Raw genomic sequence first — 15269 nt, forward strand, 5'->3', positions numbered from 1 at the left:
CATCGAGAATGTTTAACTGACTTCCTTCAGTTCTCTGCTTCCAGATTCTTGTTGCTTTTGTAAATGAAATGTTAAAATTGGTTCTCCGTGTTATTCTGCATGTGGGTCAAAAAAACACAAACAACATGACCAAGGTAGGGGAAGGTAGCAGGCTCAAAACCTTTATACTGAGCATTGTAGAAGTACATCACATGTCCATGTCATGTAACTTTTTTTTTTTTGCGGAGGGTCTGCTGCCTTTCAAGTTTGCAAAGAAAACTTGCATGGACATTAGTCCACCAATTTCCAAAATAAATATCATTGCGTGGGTTATGACAAACCAATGCTGAACTTTTATTGCATTGGTAAAAAGCTTTTTAGCGGCACTGAACACAAACAGTGATGGTATATATAAATAAGCTGTGGGGAATAATTACTTCTGCCAGGAAAATTAAACTGGGTGGAGTTAACAAGAAGATGGATAAGGCTAAATACAGAGCAATAATCAAAGAAAAAACATACTAAAGGCTGCAAGAAAGACAGGCAGCAGTGTGATGATCATGTTCTTTGATTTCTCCAGTACATTTAGCACAATTCAGCCTGACTTACTTTTATGAGAAACTTAAGAAAACTTAGGTGGAGGCATCAACAATCGCCTGGATCAGAGGCTACCTGAAAAACAGACCACAGTTTGTTAAACTGAAGGTTCACCTGTCTTATCAAGTAGTCAGCATCACTGGAGCACCACAGGGGACGGTACTCTCTCCATTGCTTTTCAATCTGTACACGTCTGACTTCCAGTACCAGACAGTCCTGTCATCTATAGGAATACTCAGATGACTCTGCAATCATTGGGTGCATCAAAAATGGACAAGTAGCTGAGAACAGAGAGCTGGTCTACCGCTTTGTGGCCTGGTGTGGAAGCAATAATCTGATCCTGAATGTCAGCAGGATTATGGTTTTCAGAAGAAACAGGAACAAGCTGAAACCTATTAGCATCATGAGAGAAGAAGTGGAAGTGGTTAGACGGCTTCACAACTGTGAAGCCGTCTACAAGAAGGGACAGAGCAGATGTTACTTTCTAAGGTAGCTTAGGTCCTTAGGATACCTATAACACCGGTTTAAAAAAACATTGTATGAGTTATTGCAATATTTAATTTCCCTTTGGGATTAATAAAGTATTTTTAATTTAATTTTAATTGAATTGAAGAGACTTTGGGGTAAAGGCTTACCCTACATCACACTACCAAATATCCAGCCAAAGCCACATTGGGAGGGTTTGGTCCAAAACCTTTTCAGACAGTACCAAGTAGGAGGTCATCGAGATTCATCACCCAGTCTGACTCTTGTGTTTTATCTCCTCTCTTGCTTCCTATGCCTAATCTAATACTGCAGTTTGCCTTCCAAATCAATGCCAAAGCTGCACGGAGACACTCAAACCAGGATCTTCATCCAAATCCTCAGACAGAGATTAACTCACAGTTCTGTCTCAGTTTGTGAGGATGTGCACATGCAGTAGTGACAGAACTATGAAAAATTTTTTTGAAACTTGATCTTCAGGCTATAGTTTTCTCTGGTTCTAAAAAAAAATAATAATTCACTACTGTCTTTGCAACTTTCACAGGCTTAGAATTTTAAGGCAGGTTGCCTTTTATTACGATTTTTTTCAAAACGTATTTAGAAAGCATTTATGGACTTTTGATACCAACTCTGTTTGTATTTACTGTTGAGGGTAATTTCCTAGAAGGTCGTTATGGATCAGAAAAGCTGCCCTTCAAATCGTTTCCATTATGAATGGCACCTGCTTCCCTTTGCTGGGGTCAGATGAGGCCAGTCGCAGCAGGAGTCAAAGTCAGCAGCTTAAAATCCAGGCGGCAATCACTAAACAAGTTTTTTGGGGCAGAAGAAACATGGATTTAATCATAGGAGACCCCACTGTGAAGCAGCAAAATCCTGAGATTTTCTTAGTCCCATCTGATTATTAGAACTAAATTAAAGGCTTAAAGAGAGTAATGACTTGAAGTTAAGGCAGATCTAAGCACGACAGTCTCGATTAAAGCATAAACTACGATAAACTTGGAAGTAAGTCAAGTTTTCACAGGTTCATCTCACAGATTACCAGCAGGATTTACGTCTTGTCTCCATGGGAGTCTGCGTGTGTGAGAATTTTAATAATCTTCACAATTTTACCATGATTACTCCCAAGATTATATTCTGAAGCTGATTTACTAGCTGGGAAAAGAAAAATCTAGTGGGGGAACAACCTGGACACTCAACATTGAAGTGTGAGCCATTCAACATTGGTCAAACTTTAAGGTTTGCAAACTTTAGGGTTTGCATAATGCTCGTCTGTCCGAGACTGCGAAAGGTTAAAAAAAAAAAAAATCATCCCAATATTTTTACTGACTCTAAGTGAAAATTAGGATTGTGGGTGTAGACTGGCATTATTCCACACTTCAACAGATCTTAGATGCAGATCTTGATGGTAGAAGTTACCTTGTTGTTCCCAATTCATGAGTGTCCTCTGGCCTCAACCTTGGTTCTATGAACCTGTGACCTTTCCAAGTACACTTTACCCCTTCCTCTCATCTACAAATCAAAGGACAATGATCTATATGTTGGATTCTACAGTTTTCAGAAAATACATTTTTATTATACTCATATATGCCTCTCCCCTTTCTGTGAATTAAAGACACAATTCATTTCATGCCATTTCAATAAAACTCTTTGACCCTGATCTTCCTCATCTTCATTATCTCTTGTCATTTCTTTATTCTTATACATTTCAACATGCTCAGGTTCAAACCAAGAAGCTTTAACTTTACTCATTTTTTTTAAGGTGGACAGAGCTACTGCATTGGAAATGGATCGAGAATCCATTTCTGTGTTAACAACATGGCGACATCTCTATGACATCTGCAACATCTTACAATTTTTTTACTTGTATTAATGTAAAAAAAATCTCCAATAAACTGTACTGTCACAGATAATTATGGATACCTTTAAAGTTATTCTGTTATGGTTCTCCTCTTTTGGGACTTTGAGTTTTTTAGTTTTCAGTTATCAGTCATTATGTTTGGTTGACCTTTGGTTTATTTTCCATTTTATGTATATTTAAGCAGTCTTTAATTACTCTCTGTTGCCCCCTTGTGCATGTCTTCTTTCCTCCTATCTCCCTTCTCGTCCACACCTGCTCCATATCAGTTGATTAGCCCAGTCTTTGTTCAGTCTCCCATATATACTCTCCCTATGCAGTTCTTTGGTGCTGGTTCTGTCAGGATTCCGCCCTCTTTATTTTTTTGTTTCTTTGTATTTGTAGTTGCTTTCTAGCAGTGTTTTGTTCTTGCATTACTCTCTGTTGCCCCCTTGTGTTTGTTTCCTTTCCCTGTGGCTTCCTTCTAGATGCTTCCACCCACACCTGTTCCTTGTCAGCTCATTAGTCCAGTCTTTGGCTACGTTCACACTGCAGCCTGAAGCGACCCAAATCCAATTTTTTTGCCCACACGCGACCTGGATCTGATATTTTCAAGGCAGTCTGAACAACACAGATCAGATTTTTTCCAGTCTGACCCAGGCCACTTGGCTATGTGGTCCTGAATACGAAACGAATCTGATCTTTTCAAATACAACTTGTGCGTGAACGGTGAGGTCGGATTTATGTCATTAATACCTGACAAAGGGAACTATTATGCGTCTTGCTATGCAGAAGCGGCAAGAAAAACAACAACCATGGCAGATGATGATGCGTAGAGCAGTATTTATGTTGAACCTTATTGAAAAGATTGTGTTTTTAGGGTTGAAAAAGACCGCTAGATGCGCCCCGGCACTACCATCCATGTCTACTTCTGGGAAAAAAAATACGTCATTGCGTCCTCTACTGCGCATGTGGGACACTTGTGTTGTATGACTGCAGTTCACACAGGAGATCACAGACAAGTCGCATGTATTTGGAAACATGAATGGCAACGCAAAAAAATCTGATTTTGCAAAAAAATCTAAATTGAGCATCAAGGCCTGCAGTGTGAACGTAGCCCTAGATTAATTATTTTCTGTATTCTTTATTCTGTATGTTTGAAGTTCTGCCTCAGTTGTCTGTGAGTACAGTACTTCATTAAATCAGCAAAACTCATCTCTACCTACAAGTGATGGGTTAATGAGGCATCTTGAAGCGTTTCGACACATTACCAAACTGCTCTGATACTGCGTTAAAACTGTCTCACAGAATACTGACACCTGCTGGACCTTTAAAGACACTGCAGGCAGCTTATTTGACAGACTAAACTGAATTGATTTGATAACCTAGTACATGATAATTTAAATTATTGTAGGTTATTTCGTATTATTTCATATCTATGTTTAAATTGAAAATATCTTTCATATTTTTTGATGCAGGCAATAAATAATGCAAACATATAATGTGAAAATGTAAGGGAAAATCTGAATGTGGACGCTTGTAGACCAAGATTTTAAATCATATTTTTAAAACAACAAGTACAGAAATAAACAGTAAACTAAGAGACAAAGTGAAATGAAGTTTTATTCAGATAAGTTGAGTTATAACTGAGAGGAAAAGTATGGCACAACGAGAAAATAAAAATAAAAACGCAACGGCTGAAATGTTCTTATTCCTTTTAGGCAGCTACGAAATTATTGATAATTTTAATGATAAACCGCAAAGGATGAGACAGCAGATGGATTATGTTGACATATACGTTTTTAAACGCAGTTTAGTGTGTCAGTCAGTTGGAAACAACTCCTGTATTGGTCACATTACTTTTTTGAAACATCACTCGCACCTATACAGTGTAATGCTCTTTGGGTTTGATGAATGCACCGACGCATCAGTGTTGCTGGACCCATCACTACTGCCCACTGATCTCTGCATTTTGGTTTTCAAAGCCTCCACTCAACCTGACAGGTTCCTTATTGTTTGTTGCCTCCTCGTCTCTGGCTCCCCGAGTGAGTTTCCCTGATGTTTGCTGGGTTTTTAGTTGTGAGTATTTTTGTGTTTTTGGATGTTTACCTCAGTTTTTCCTCATTAAACCAACAAGAACTCATCTCTGCATTTGGGTCCTCAAGCAACCTCGACCCCCACGTTGACATATTCATATTATTTAATTTTTTTACCTTCACTAGTTTCTTTTGAGATAAAATTGCCAGAGGGTATGAAAACATGACTAAGAAAGCGCTACTTTATTTTACAACATAAAAATCTGAAATCTTCTCAGGGATCTTTGGAATCTTTACATCCTCAGTGAGAGTATCAAAATAAAGGGGACTAAAATCAAAAGTTTTAAGACATGCAAAATGTGAAAACCTTTAATGGGTTTTCTTTTGATGGCTTGAAAAATCAGCTCGAATCCCCACTTTAAGGCCATTCCAGAGTCCACTTTGAAAAGGCGTGGCTGTAAATAATGTATTTTGTCCCAACAGAGCCTTCCTTATCTCCATTTACAGGCCCAGTGTTTGATAGATAATTTTTTGAATGTGAAATAGTTAGCTCTCCCTACAAATGCATGTGCCCTTTACAATCTTACTTTATTTTTTCCCCTTTTACTATTTTCTTCCTGCTCTTGTGTTGACACTCTATATTTGCTCCTCTCGCTCTGTGGCTGCCTCTTTTTCTCTCCATCCGTTTTTCTTTCTATTTTTGGTCCAAGATGCATAAATTATTGACAAATTTTGCACGGACTTTCAGGCTGGAGAGCTATCAACATGAGCTTGTGGTTCATCATATTACACCTGAACATCCACCTCTGGCACTCACAGGCTCGCAAGAAGATACAGCTACAATGCGACTGGGAGATGCAAAATGCATACACTCAGGGGGACCTGGGAAAACAAAGAAAGAGCCTTAGTCACACTTTATATCACATGGATAATAAAAAAACAACAAAGTTTTATAAATTGGTTTGGATTATTTTTTACTAATTTCTAAAAATTCTCAAGCCATCCTAATAAAGAAAGATCCGCCCAAACTCAAATAGATCTGGGCTTCACCATGGCCAACGTTTTAAAGTCTTCAAATAACTCATTTAGGACATTTGGACAAAAAAGTCCACCACTAAAAAAAGTTACATTTCCAGATTATGTCAGAAAAAAATAAATCTGTAATATCTATTTCAACTAAGGTCCATCCTATCTCTGTTCTTTGGTATAGTATGTTAGAAAGGGACACAGCTCCACTCAGTAGGATTTTGATACTGCATTAATCAAGACATGATTTGTTCACAGTGAGAAACAAGTTCCGTATAAATTAAGAATCCTGCCAAAGGTGCGAATCATACTTGCAGTTTTATCTAAAACACATACATGTACTCTCCACATGCATTTAGAAGGTTTTATGTGTGCAGATCTGGACCTGTTTCTGTGCACTTGTTTCAACTTTTGTCACATTAAGGTCAAAAGTTGAGTAATTTTTAAAAACGCACTGCCTCTAGCAGGTGAAGAAATTAATTAATACTTCAGTCATCAGTGCCAAGATAAAAAAAAAAAAGTTTTTCCCTCCTTAAAAACACTAAGCATACTAAACTATACTGTTTTAAAGGTTAATGATGTATCTCTTAAGAAAATAAATGCTCTAAAATCCTTTCTGTCTTACTCCTCGTCTCTGCCCGATCTGCACCGGAAATGGGATACTACGCTACCTCCGGGAGCTAACATTTTCAGCTTTTGATTTAAACATAAATCTATTCTTTTTAAGTTTTATGTTTCCCTTTCGTGTTAACATTATGGTATATAGTGCGTAACCCGAAGAAAGAAACTGCTAAAATGCAGATAAACATGGTTTATTCATATTTTGACTATGAGCATGTCCGATGATGATGTTACACAAGCAGTTTAATGGAGAAAATGTGAAAATCATCAAAAATGTCTCAGAAAAGTCATAAAACATTTTTTAAAGATGTGTATCAGCATTCTTTAGTGAGTTAAGAATATAAATAATTAAACTTTAGTACCATAATTACATTATTTATTGAAACCTGGATGTGTATCTGGTTGCACAAATGTGCTGATGGTACGGATCATGCATCCAGGAAGAATTGGTTAGTAACAGTCAGATATGCGTGGGAGCAGGCTCCTTCTTATGATGTCATCATATGGCAACTCCACTCGGATTAACTGTATTGCACCCATTTTTTAAGAATCAGATCTCTTTTGAATTCTTAACATATTATTATCTATATTTGCTAATATTTTACATTTCATTGGCAATCTAAAGTAGCCAAAAGTACAAAACAATCATTGTTAGTCTTGAAAGAAAGTACTGCATTCTGTCAGGGTTCTGGTTCTGTTATGTTTTTCTTTTTGAGTATTCAGTTTTGCTTTGCTCCTTGTTTTCTAGTCTTAGTGGTTTGGTTCTTATTTTGTTGTGTTTTCTAGTTATTTTCAGTGTTCAGGGTTTTTTTTTGTTGCCCTCTGCTGCCCTCTTGTGTTCTCCTTTTTCCCTAGCTCCTTTCCAGTCTGCTCTGTTCACACCTGCTCCCAATCTGCTCGTTAGTTCTCTCTTTGTTTCAGTCTCCCTTAAATGCTCTCTCTGTTCAGTTCTTCAGTGCTGGTTCCTCGTCAAACATCCTCCTACTCTCTCTGAGTCTTTCTCCTCTTGATAGCTTCCCCCCCTGATGTCTCCATGGTTTCTGGTTTGTTTGGACTTTGATTTCATGTTTGGATTTTTGGATTTCCTGCCTCTGTGTTCAGTTAACCTTTCATTAAATCCACAAGAAACTCACCTCTGCCTACTTGCCTCTGCATTTGGGTCCACAAACCTCAACCAAATCCTGACACATTCTAAGACTGAACTCTGCCATTTACCAAGGTGAAAAAAAGTCATAGAGATTTTAGACAAAGAAAACAACTTATTCTACTTATAGAAAAAACAAACAATTGCTAAAACAGGCTAACCTGTTAGCTACCAAGCATAGCTAGCCACAGCGCTACCCTGCTCTCCCGCTTTTGTATCATTGTCTTGCAGTTACTTTGTTCAACATATACATTTTTTTCAGTTTTGTTATCAATCAGGTAAAACTTGATTGATCATTAGACATACTAATGCTACAGATGCTCCCAGCTCGGCACACGGATGCTGCATTGTTATTATCGTTGTCTGAGCAACCGCATATTTTACATCATGTGGCAATGTTCAGCTAATCATGTAACGTATCGGCACAGGCATGCACTGGCATGCAGCATGGCCTTAGCGATATATCATGACAATGTTCCATTGTGCACAGCATAAACTTCAAGAAATTAGAGGAAAACTGATTAAATTACATTGTTTTTGTCTCAAGCAAGAGGCATTTGAAATAAAAAAAAATAAAAATGACCAATGAAAAATCATTAAATAAATGCAAAATTCCTCCAGCTGTATGGCTTGCCAAAGGATGTTCCCTTCCCAGACTTGCACAAAATGTGCAAGTAAATGTGTTGCTGTGGACTGCTGGTCAGCTGAATGAGAAAGCAACAAACCTTTAGGTCATAAGGACCACACATGTGACTGCTTGGAAACATTTTCTAACATTAAAAACATTATGCCTCCATCATCCAACTATAATTATAACTTCTGCTGCTTAGCAACAAGGTGAATGTTTCTTAATTGAATGCAGCTTAATTGACCTGCTAAAATCTGCTTGTCAGACAATTGTTACTCTAGAGATGCTAAAACATTTCATGTTTTGTGCTTAAAACTTTTTCAAAAACTATCAAGTTTAGTGGATTAAAGTCTTATTTGAGGATTGTATGAGAACAGAAATTGGTGGGGACTTTTCCAACCACAACAACCTCATTCAACTAGAGAGATTGCACCTTAAGGCCTTCATTGAGAAAGCCAAAAGTTTCTTGAATCAAATCTTAGACGCAACAGCCCCTCTATTCAAACTCCAATAGGATAGAGTTACAAGGGTAAATAGGAAAAGCACTGTGACCAAGAATATCTGGATTTAAGTCTGCATGAGTTACAGCTCAGCAAATGAGTTGGTATTATGCAACAGCTCAGTCAGCCCAGCTGGAGATCAAGAGGAGAGAGTAAGCAGCAGAGCAAATGACGGGCGGAGAGGAGGAGGAGGCTGGAGAGAGACTAGCAGTAAGTGGAGAGCGGTGAGAGCAGGCAGATTACAGCTGGAAGCAGCTTGTACGTGTACGTACAACCATCTCTCACATCCTTTTTCTCTCTGTAAGGCATCACAGCAAGACCATGAAGGGAAACACAGTTTCATTTTATTCAGGAAAGGTTTAAGAAAAAATTGAGAAGAGGACAAAGAAGAAGAAAAGAAAACGGAGGAAAGGAATAAAAGGAAAGCAACAAACTTCCGCTGTTAAGGATTCTTCATTTTGTCTGGAAGCCTAACTATGAAGCAGTGAGTTCCTGTTCTTATCCTCTTCAACTCCTGACACCATGTCACTCAGGGACAGATCAAGCAGTGAACGCTCTGGCAGCCACCTCTGGATGATGCTGCTCCCCCTGCTCTGCTCTCTGCTCCTGGCACACGGCTCCTCTCAGAGCACAAAGGACTCACAGTCAACCGCTGCCACTATGCTGCTGGAAGACTGGACGGGGAGTACAGTCCCACTGCAGCCAGACCTGCAGACTGTAGCCCAAACACCCACAGAGGAGTCGACAGAGTCACCCACAGAAGCTCAGACAGAGGCTCCAACAGAGATGCAGACTCAGGTCTTCACCACCAACAACTATACAGGTTTGCTTATGTTCATGACACTCTGTCACTGTTACTGTCACTGTTTTTTATTATTAATGTAACCCTTAGTTACATTAGAATAATGACCCTTCCTTTTAAACTCACCATAATTTTACTTTTAAAAGTTGTTTATTGCATTGATGTGACAAAGCCCATAGAAAACCAGTCGGTTTGGGAAAACAAAGTTCTCATTGGAAAGTAAAGAAATTGAAAAGTTATTTTACTTTTGAAAACGAACACTACAAAATATGTACTCATGTTTTTAATGCATAAAACATTTGTTGACACACCGGATTTATAAACCTAACAACACTGGTTTGTTTACAACATTTGTACATTCTTCCCACCACATGAGTTGCAGCTGTCGAACAGGAAGAGGACCAAGGTGGAGTCTAAGGGTGCGTTCTAAGCGAATGATTTAGACGTTATCATTATGTAAAAGGGGGCTCAGACGTGCTGCAAGCATTGGGAAGGTCAGGATTCTAGCAAGTCAAAAGGGGCGTTTTTGTAGAATACATGTCAAGGCTCAGAACAGAGAACCCAATATTTAAGCAGACAGACAGTATGATATCTCAAAAAGCATTTATTTAAAGTAATGGTTCAGCTGTAAACAGCTAGGACATCTAAGGCAGGAACCTCTGCAGGAAGAGAACACAGGTTAGTGACCATTTCAATCTGGCGGAGGAAGATTATGAACATGTGAGTCACTAACCTGGTCTTAAAGTTCAGGACGACGATGCTTAAAGCCAAACCCGGTGCCCAGGAGGTGCTCAGGATTCCAGAAGATCAGAGATCCGAAGAGGCACCGAAGGAAAATCCAGAACAGTGTGAGGAAACAGTTCCAGGATTGTTCAGGTTCAGGCAAACAGATCAGAACAGAAACAGGCAGGCTCAGAGGTCCTAAGTCAGAATAAGTCAGGATCAGGCAATCAGAAAATACAAATTTACGCTAGAAGACTCACACCAAGGGCTGGAATAATCTGATACTGATGACTGGACGGAGGCAGGTTAAATAGAGGCTGGAGCAGGTGGAACAGAGGAGCGGTAATGAGAAACCGGTCGGAGCTATAGTAGGTAAATGGAATGAGCAATCAAACCAGTTATAAGCGCCAATATCATGACAATACAAGAGTAGCGAGAGCACAGCTGCAAACACAGACTACATTAAGCTAAATTCGCAAGGGTTGGAAAATCTTGGCTTTTGTGTATATTTGCATTCCAACAACCAATTGGGGCTTAGATATGGCTGTGACATAGGGCAGAGGAGCACAGTGGAGACAAGCCTTTTTCAATCATAATGGAAGGTAGAAAAAATAAAGTTGATGAAGTGCTCTTAAGAGTTTTGTAGGTGGCTATTAAAAAGGATGTTTAAATGTCACCCTGAAAAGACTGCTGGGTGCTCTGATTTCCCTGCTGCTTCTGTCTGAGCTGCAGAACTCTCCTTACCATAAGCTCTACAGAGGGCGGCCATGATCCAGCCGTAGCTTCTGGATTCCCTAAACTGGAAGCATCTCTAAAGGTTCTTCTGGACACAGGGATGCCAGTGGCTTTGGGCTTCCAGTAGAAATAAAGTACAGCAACTTCCTATGAAAAACCAAGATCCACCAAGTCGAGGTGAAACCAACAACCAGCAAATTTGATAGTGAAGTCTTTCCCCCACCGTGCAGATTTGCCTGCCAGGTGAATTTCTGGTGAAATGTCAGCCTAGCAAAAGCTCACAAACTGGCCATATCTTTGCAGGTTTTGCATTTGCTGTAAAGGCACTATACAAGCATGTTAGTTTTGGTATTACAACATATTAGATCTTCAGCAAAGTTAAATACTAATTAGGAAAGACATCAAAGGTAAAAAAGTAATTGATCTTTCTTTGTAGACCTGTTCTCCCTAGTTGTTTGATACAGCAAATGTAACAGCAAAGGAACAGGGACGCATTTACTGTGCCTCAAGAAAAGGTAAGAAATAAAGTGAAAATGTGAAATTGACTTAAACTAAAGTTCATAAAAACACACAAGTAGCCAACTGTTTCCCTCACATCTAAGTTTTGTTGTTCTAAAGGAGACATGTATTCAACAAGATCCATAGTTTTATGCATTAAATCAGTGTTCAACATCTCCTATGGCTAAAGGATAAACTAAGTAAGCTGAAGTCCATGATCTCATAGACCCTCCTGGTTTCTTTTAAATCACAAAAAACAGAGGGGTGACTTCTTTGCCTTTTGGTATAGAGGCACAGTGGCCACAAGTTGACTCAAACCCATCTCAGTCCTTTCAGAAAAGACACAGAGATGGCAAGAAGTCATCTATGGCACGGCACAACTTGCTTAATATTTGGCTATACACGTCACATTGTGTGAGCTTGATATGGCTGTAACTTCTACCACGCTGCATGGTGCAAGATATTGAACTGTATAACTCTTTGGTGAGGCACAATTACGTCCAACAAATCTGATTAATATCTGTCGACTAATAAAAGGTGAAACAAGATAGTAAAAAAACTCAACTGAAGCAGTCAGACTGCATTACTTCAACAGATGTTCCTGACACTGTTTCATGTTTGACAGGGGTGATCCCTGGTCTTTTCAGTGCCAAATCAGCTTTCTATGTCTCTGTACTTACATTTTTTACCTAAACCTAATAACTGGGGGAATATTTTATTATATATTTCCCGTCTTCCTCCCTGGTCTGGTTTCATTCACTGTTGTACCACCTTCTTTTATTATTGTTTTTTTTAAGGCTAAAGAACGTCCTCGTATGTTCACTCTATGACAGAAACTCTCCAGTATTAAGTCTTAACCGTCTGTGGACAGTACATGCAGACTTCGGCAGCTCACAGTTTGCATACAGTACGCCCCTATATATGGGTAAAGAAGAGGATTAGGGCCACTGGAATTTTTTTTTTTTTAAGTTAACAGATTTTTTTTATTTTATTTTAATATGGAAAAAAGTAAGAATTCTGACTTTAATCTCAGAATTCAGAGAAAAAAGTCAGAATTCTACAAAAAAAAATCAGAATTCTAAGATTTAAGTGGGAATTCAGACTTCTTTCCTAATATAAACTAAAAGAAAACACAAAAATATATATTTTTATCCAGTTGCCCTAATCATCTTCCATATATGGTGGCCTTTAGACTGTTTAAAAATTCTGTAATTAGATTTTTTTTTTTCCCAGACTGTAACACTTTAGTGATGGATCAGTTCTGTTCAGGAAGCTTTCAAGAAGAAATCCATCATTAACAAAAGACAGCGGCAAAAAAAACAAAAAAAACACACTCCAGTTACTTTTTATAGGGATCCATAATTCCCAGATTCCCTTGGCAGCAAAGTGAGCTTTATTTCAAAGGGTAAAAACAACAGGAGTTTGATGTTGCACATGTAAAACATGGTAAATAAGTTGCCGTGCGACTGAACCAGAGTGCCTCTTACTTCTTAATGAGGTTCCTTCTTAGTTTTCAACTTGCATCTGTGTTTTGGGTTTGAGATGGGTGAGGGACTGGATATTTGCGTGCTTCTTTCCAGCTTGTGTCTGTAGTGATGTGCTTCAGGTGTTGCAGTTAAAAACAATTCATTATGTTCAAAGTTGACCTGTTCAGGCATAAGAGAAAGCTGCAGCGCAGCTCGCATGACTTCACCTCAACTGAAGCATAAGCTCTCTCTGTCCTTCCTGTCTTTACTCCAATGCACACCTCTCTCTTTTTTGTTTTCTGCTCTCCATCTTTTTGTCACCTTATCTTTTTCTCCTCTTGATCTTACCCTCCTTTTCAGCAGCCGCATTTTCACGTGTTTGCATGAGCAGTTTGCAGGGGATCAAAGACAAAAAAAAGAAAGGACCCTCACGTGCCTGGTACACACTTAACTCCCTGGCTTGAACACACAAACACAAGAAATGGACGCACCTGACCCAAACCGCACCAATCTTCTTAAAGGTTTAGGGAGTAAACACAGTTGCTTTTTCATAATGGCATCTCTTCGTCTATAACCAAGCCGGAGTAAGCACTTTATGCTTTTGCAGCACACACAGACACACACACAGGAGATCAGTTGGCTTGCCACATTGCACCACATGCATGAATTACACCAGAGCAGAGCTTTACTGTGAGAGCATTTCCAAACATTTACAAATTGTGAGGGTGTTATTAATATCAGTGTGTTCATAACAGTAAACTACTTATTTATGGTTCTATGATATAAAAGGGCTGAACTTTCAATTTTATTTTCGTTTCAGGGTAATTTGTTCAATCCTGTTTGACTTTTGGCTTTAAATTTTGGATTGTATCACCAATATGTGGTTGTGTTTTGGACATTTTGGCCTTCTGATCATAATTGTCATCTACAGAATAATTACATAGAGCCCAATTAAATGCGCTGTCAGAAAGGCCTTTTCATCCTGGACCTCAGGGATTCTGTGAGCCATTGAAAGCAAATGTATTTTCATGCCAAGGTAGGAGAGTATTTAACTTAATGGACCGACACTTTAAAAAAAAAGGTCTTAACTAGGAAATACATCAGACAGTTTATAGAACATGGCCTTATTTATTTAAAATTATTTTTGTGTACTTGTTACAATATGCAAAGCTATTAAAGATGTTATATCATACTTCAATGTTTCACATTTAACATCACAAGTTATGTCAATCAGGAGCTATAGAAAAATGCTCACCTTATTAAATTGTTAACTATTATTAACCATTTGATTATTGCCTGTCTTGCAAAATTACAAAATCAGTTGAATAGAAGCTGTACAACAACTAGTGTTGCACTGATACCAATACCAGTAACAGGCGGGGCCCAGTCCAGCATTAAAATAGTGGTATCGGTATTGGCGAGTACCAACAAAAAGGGCACAGATATCATTTTGAGAGCCAAAAGTTTATTCAACTATTGTCACCCATTCCAGGTAGACAATAAAAAGTTCTACTGGATTCACGTTGTATTAGTCTTTTTCCTGCTTCACAAAGGTAGGCAGCAGCTTGACAAAACCATGATGGCAATTATTTTACATCCAAGTAGTATGCAGTTCTTCATATATACACACACACATCAATTTCAAACAGATGGTATCGGTATGGGACAATACTGCAGAGCCAGGTATCGGGTATCGGGGCCAGAAAATGACATCGGTGCAACACTAATGACAGTAATGACCAGTAATAAGTAAGCTCATTAAAAAAAAAACAAAAAAAAACAGCATGTCGTTTTTCTCATCATTTATAGGTTTGTCCACAATCCTTGCTTGACAGCATGTATAGCCACCTTTTGGAGTTTAAAGTCTTAGGGAAATCATATTTAAATGTCAAATCATTCCGACTTAAACATGTATATAAATGTAGTCTTTATCAGACCATATTATTCCAAAAGTTAGAAAATTTCCATTTAAAAAAAATCCTGTTTTAAAATCTGTGTTTTTTTCCGTTATTTTCTGCAGGCCAGTTAGTTATACGTCAGCTTGTACACCTAAATTTGGCCAATCATATATCAACGATTATCTGTCAATCAATTTTTCAGTCATAGCATCTTTTTATATGTCACAGCTAATATACGCAACGGTTGAAATAAGAAATAAGAATCATTGAGTTCCGTCCCAGTGTTCACAGGGATGGAC

General features: G+C 38.5%; 1 protein-coding gene across 1 annotated transcript in view; it reads left to right on the top strand.

Annotated features, from left to right (window-relative positions):
- The first annotated feature begins 9121 nt into the window (after positions 1-9121).
- The window catches only part of LOC107087076 (sushi domain-containing protein 3-like), a 27865-nt gene continuing 21717 nt past the window's right edge, over positions 9122-15269 (top strand). Inside the window, exon 1 of the mRNA XM_015378430.1 lies at positions 9122-9671. Coding sequence (XP_015233916.1) covers positions 9371-9671 — 301 coding nt within the window. The 5' untranslated portion in view covers positions 9122-9370. The remainder of the gene's footprint in view (positions 9672-15269) is intronic.

Source organism: Cyprinodon variegatus, unplaced genomic scaffold (genome assembly GCF_000732505.1).
Source record: "Cyprinodon variegatus isolate N-32 unplaced genomic scaffold, C_variegatus-1.0 Scaffold172, whole genome shotgun sequence".
NCBI classification, from domain to species: Eukaryota; Metazoa; Chordata; class Actinopteri; order Cyprinodontiformes; family Cyprinodontidae; genus Cyprinodon; species Cyprinodon variegatus.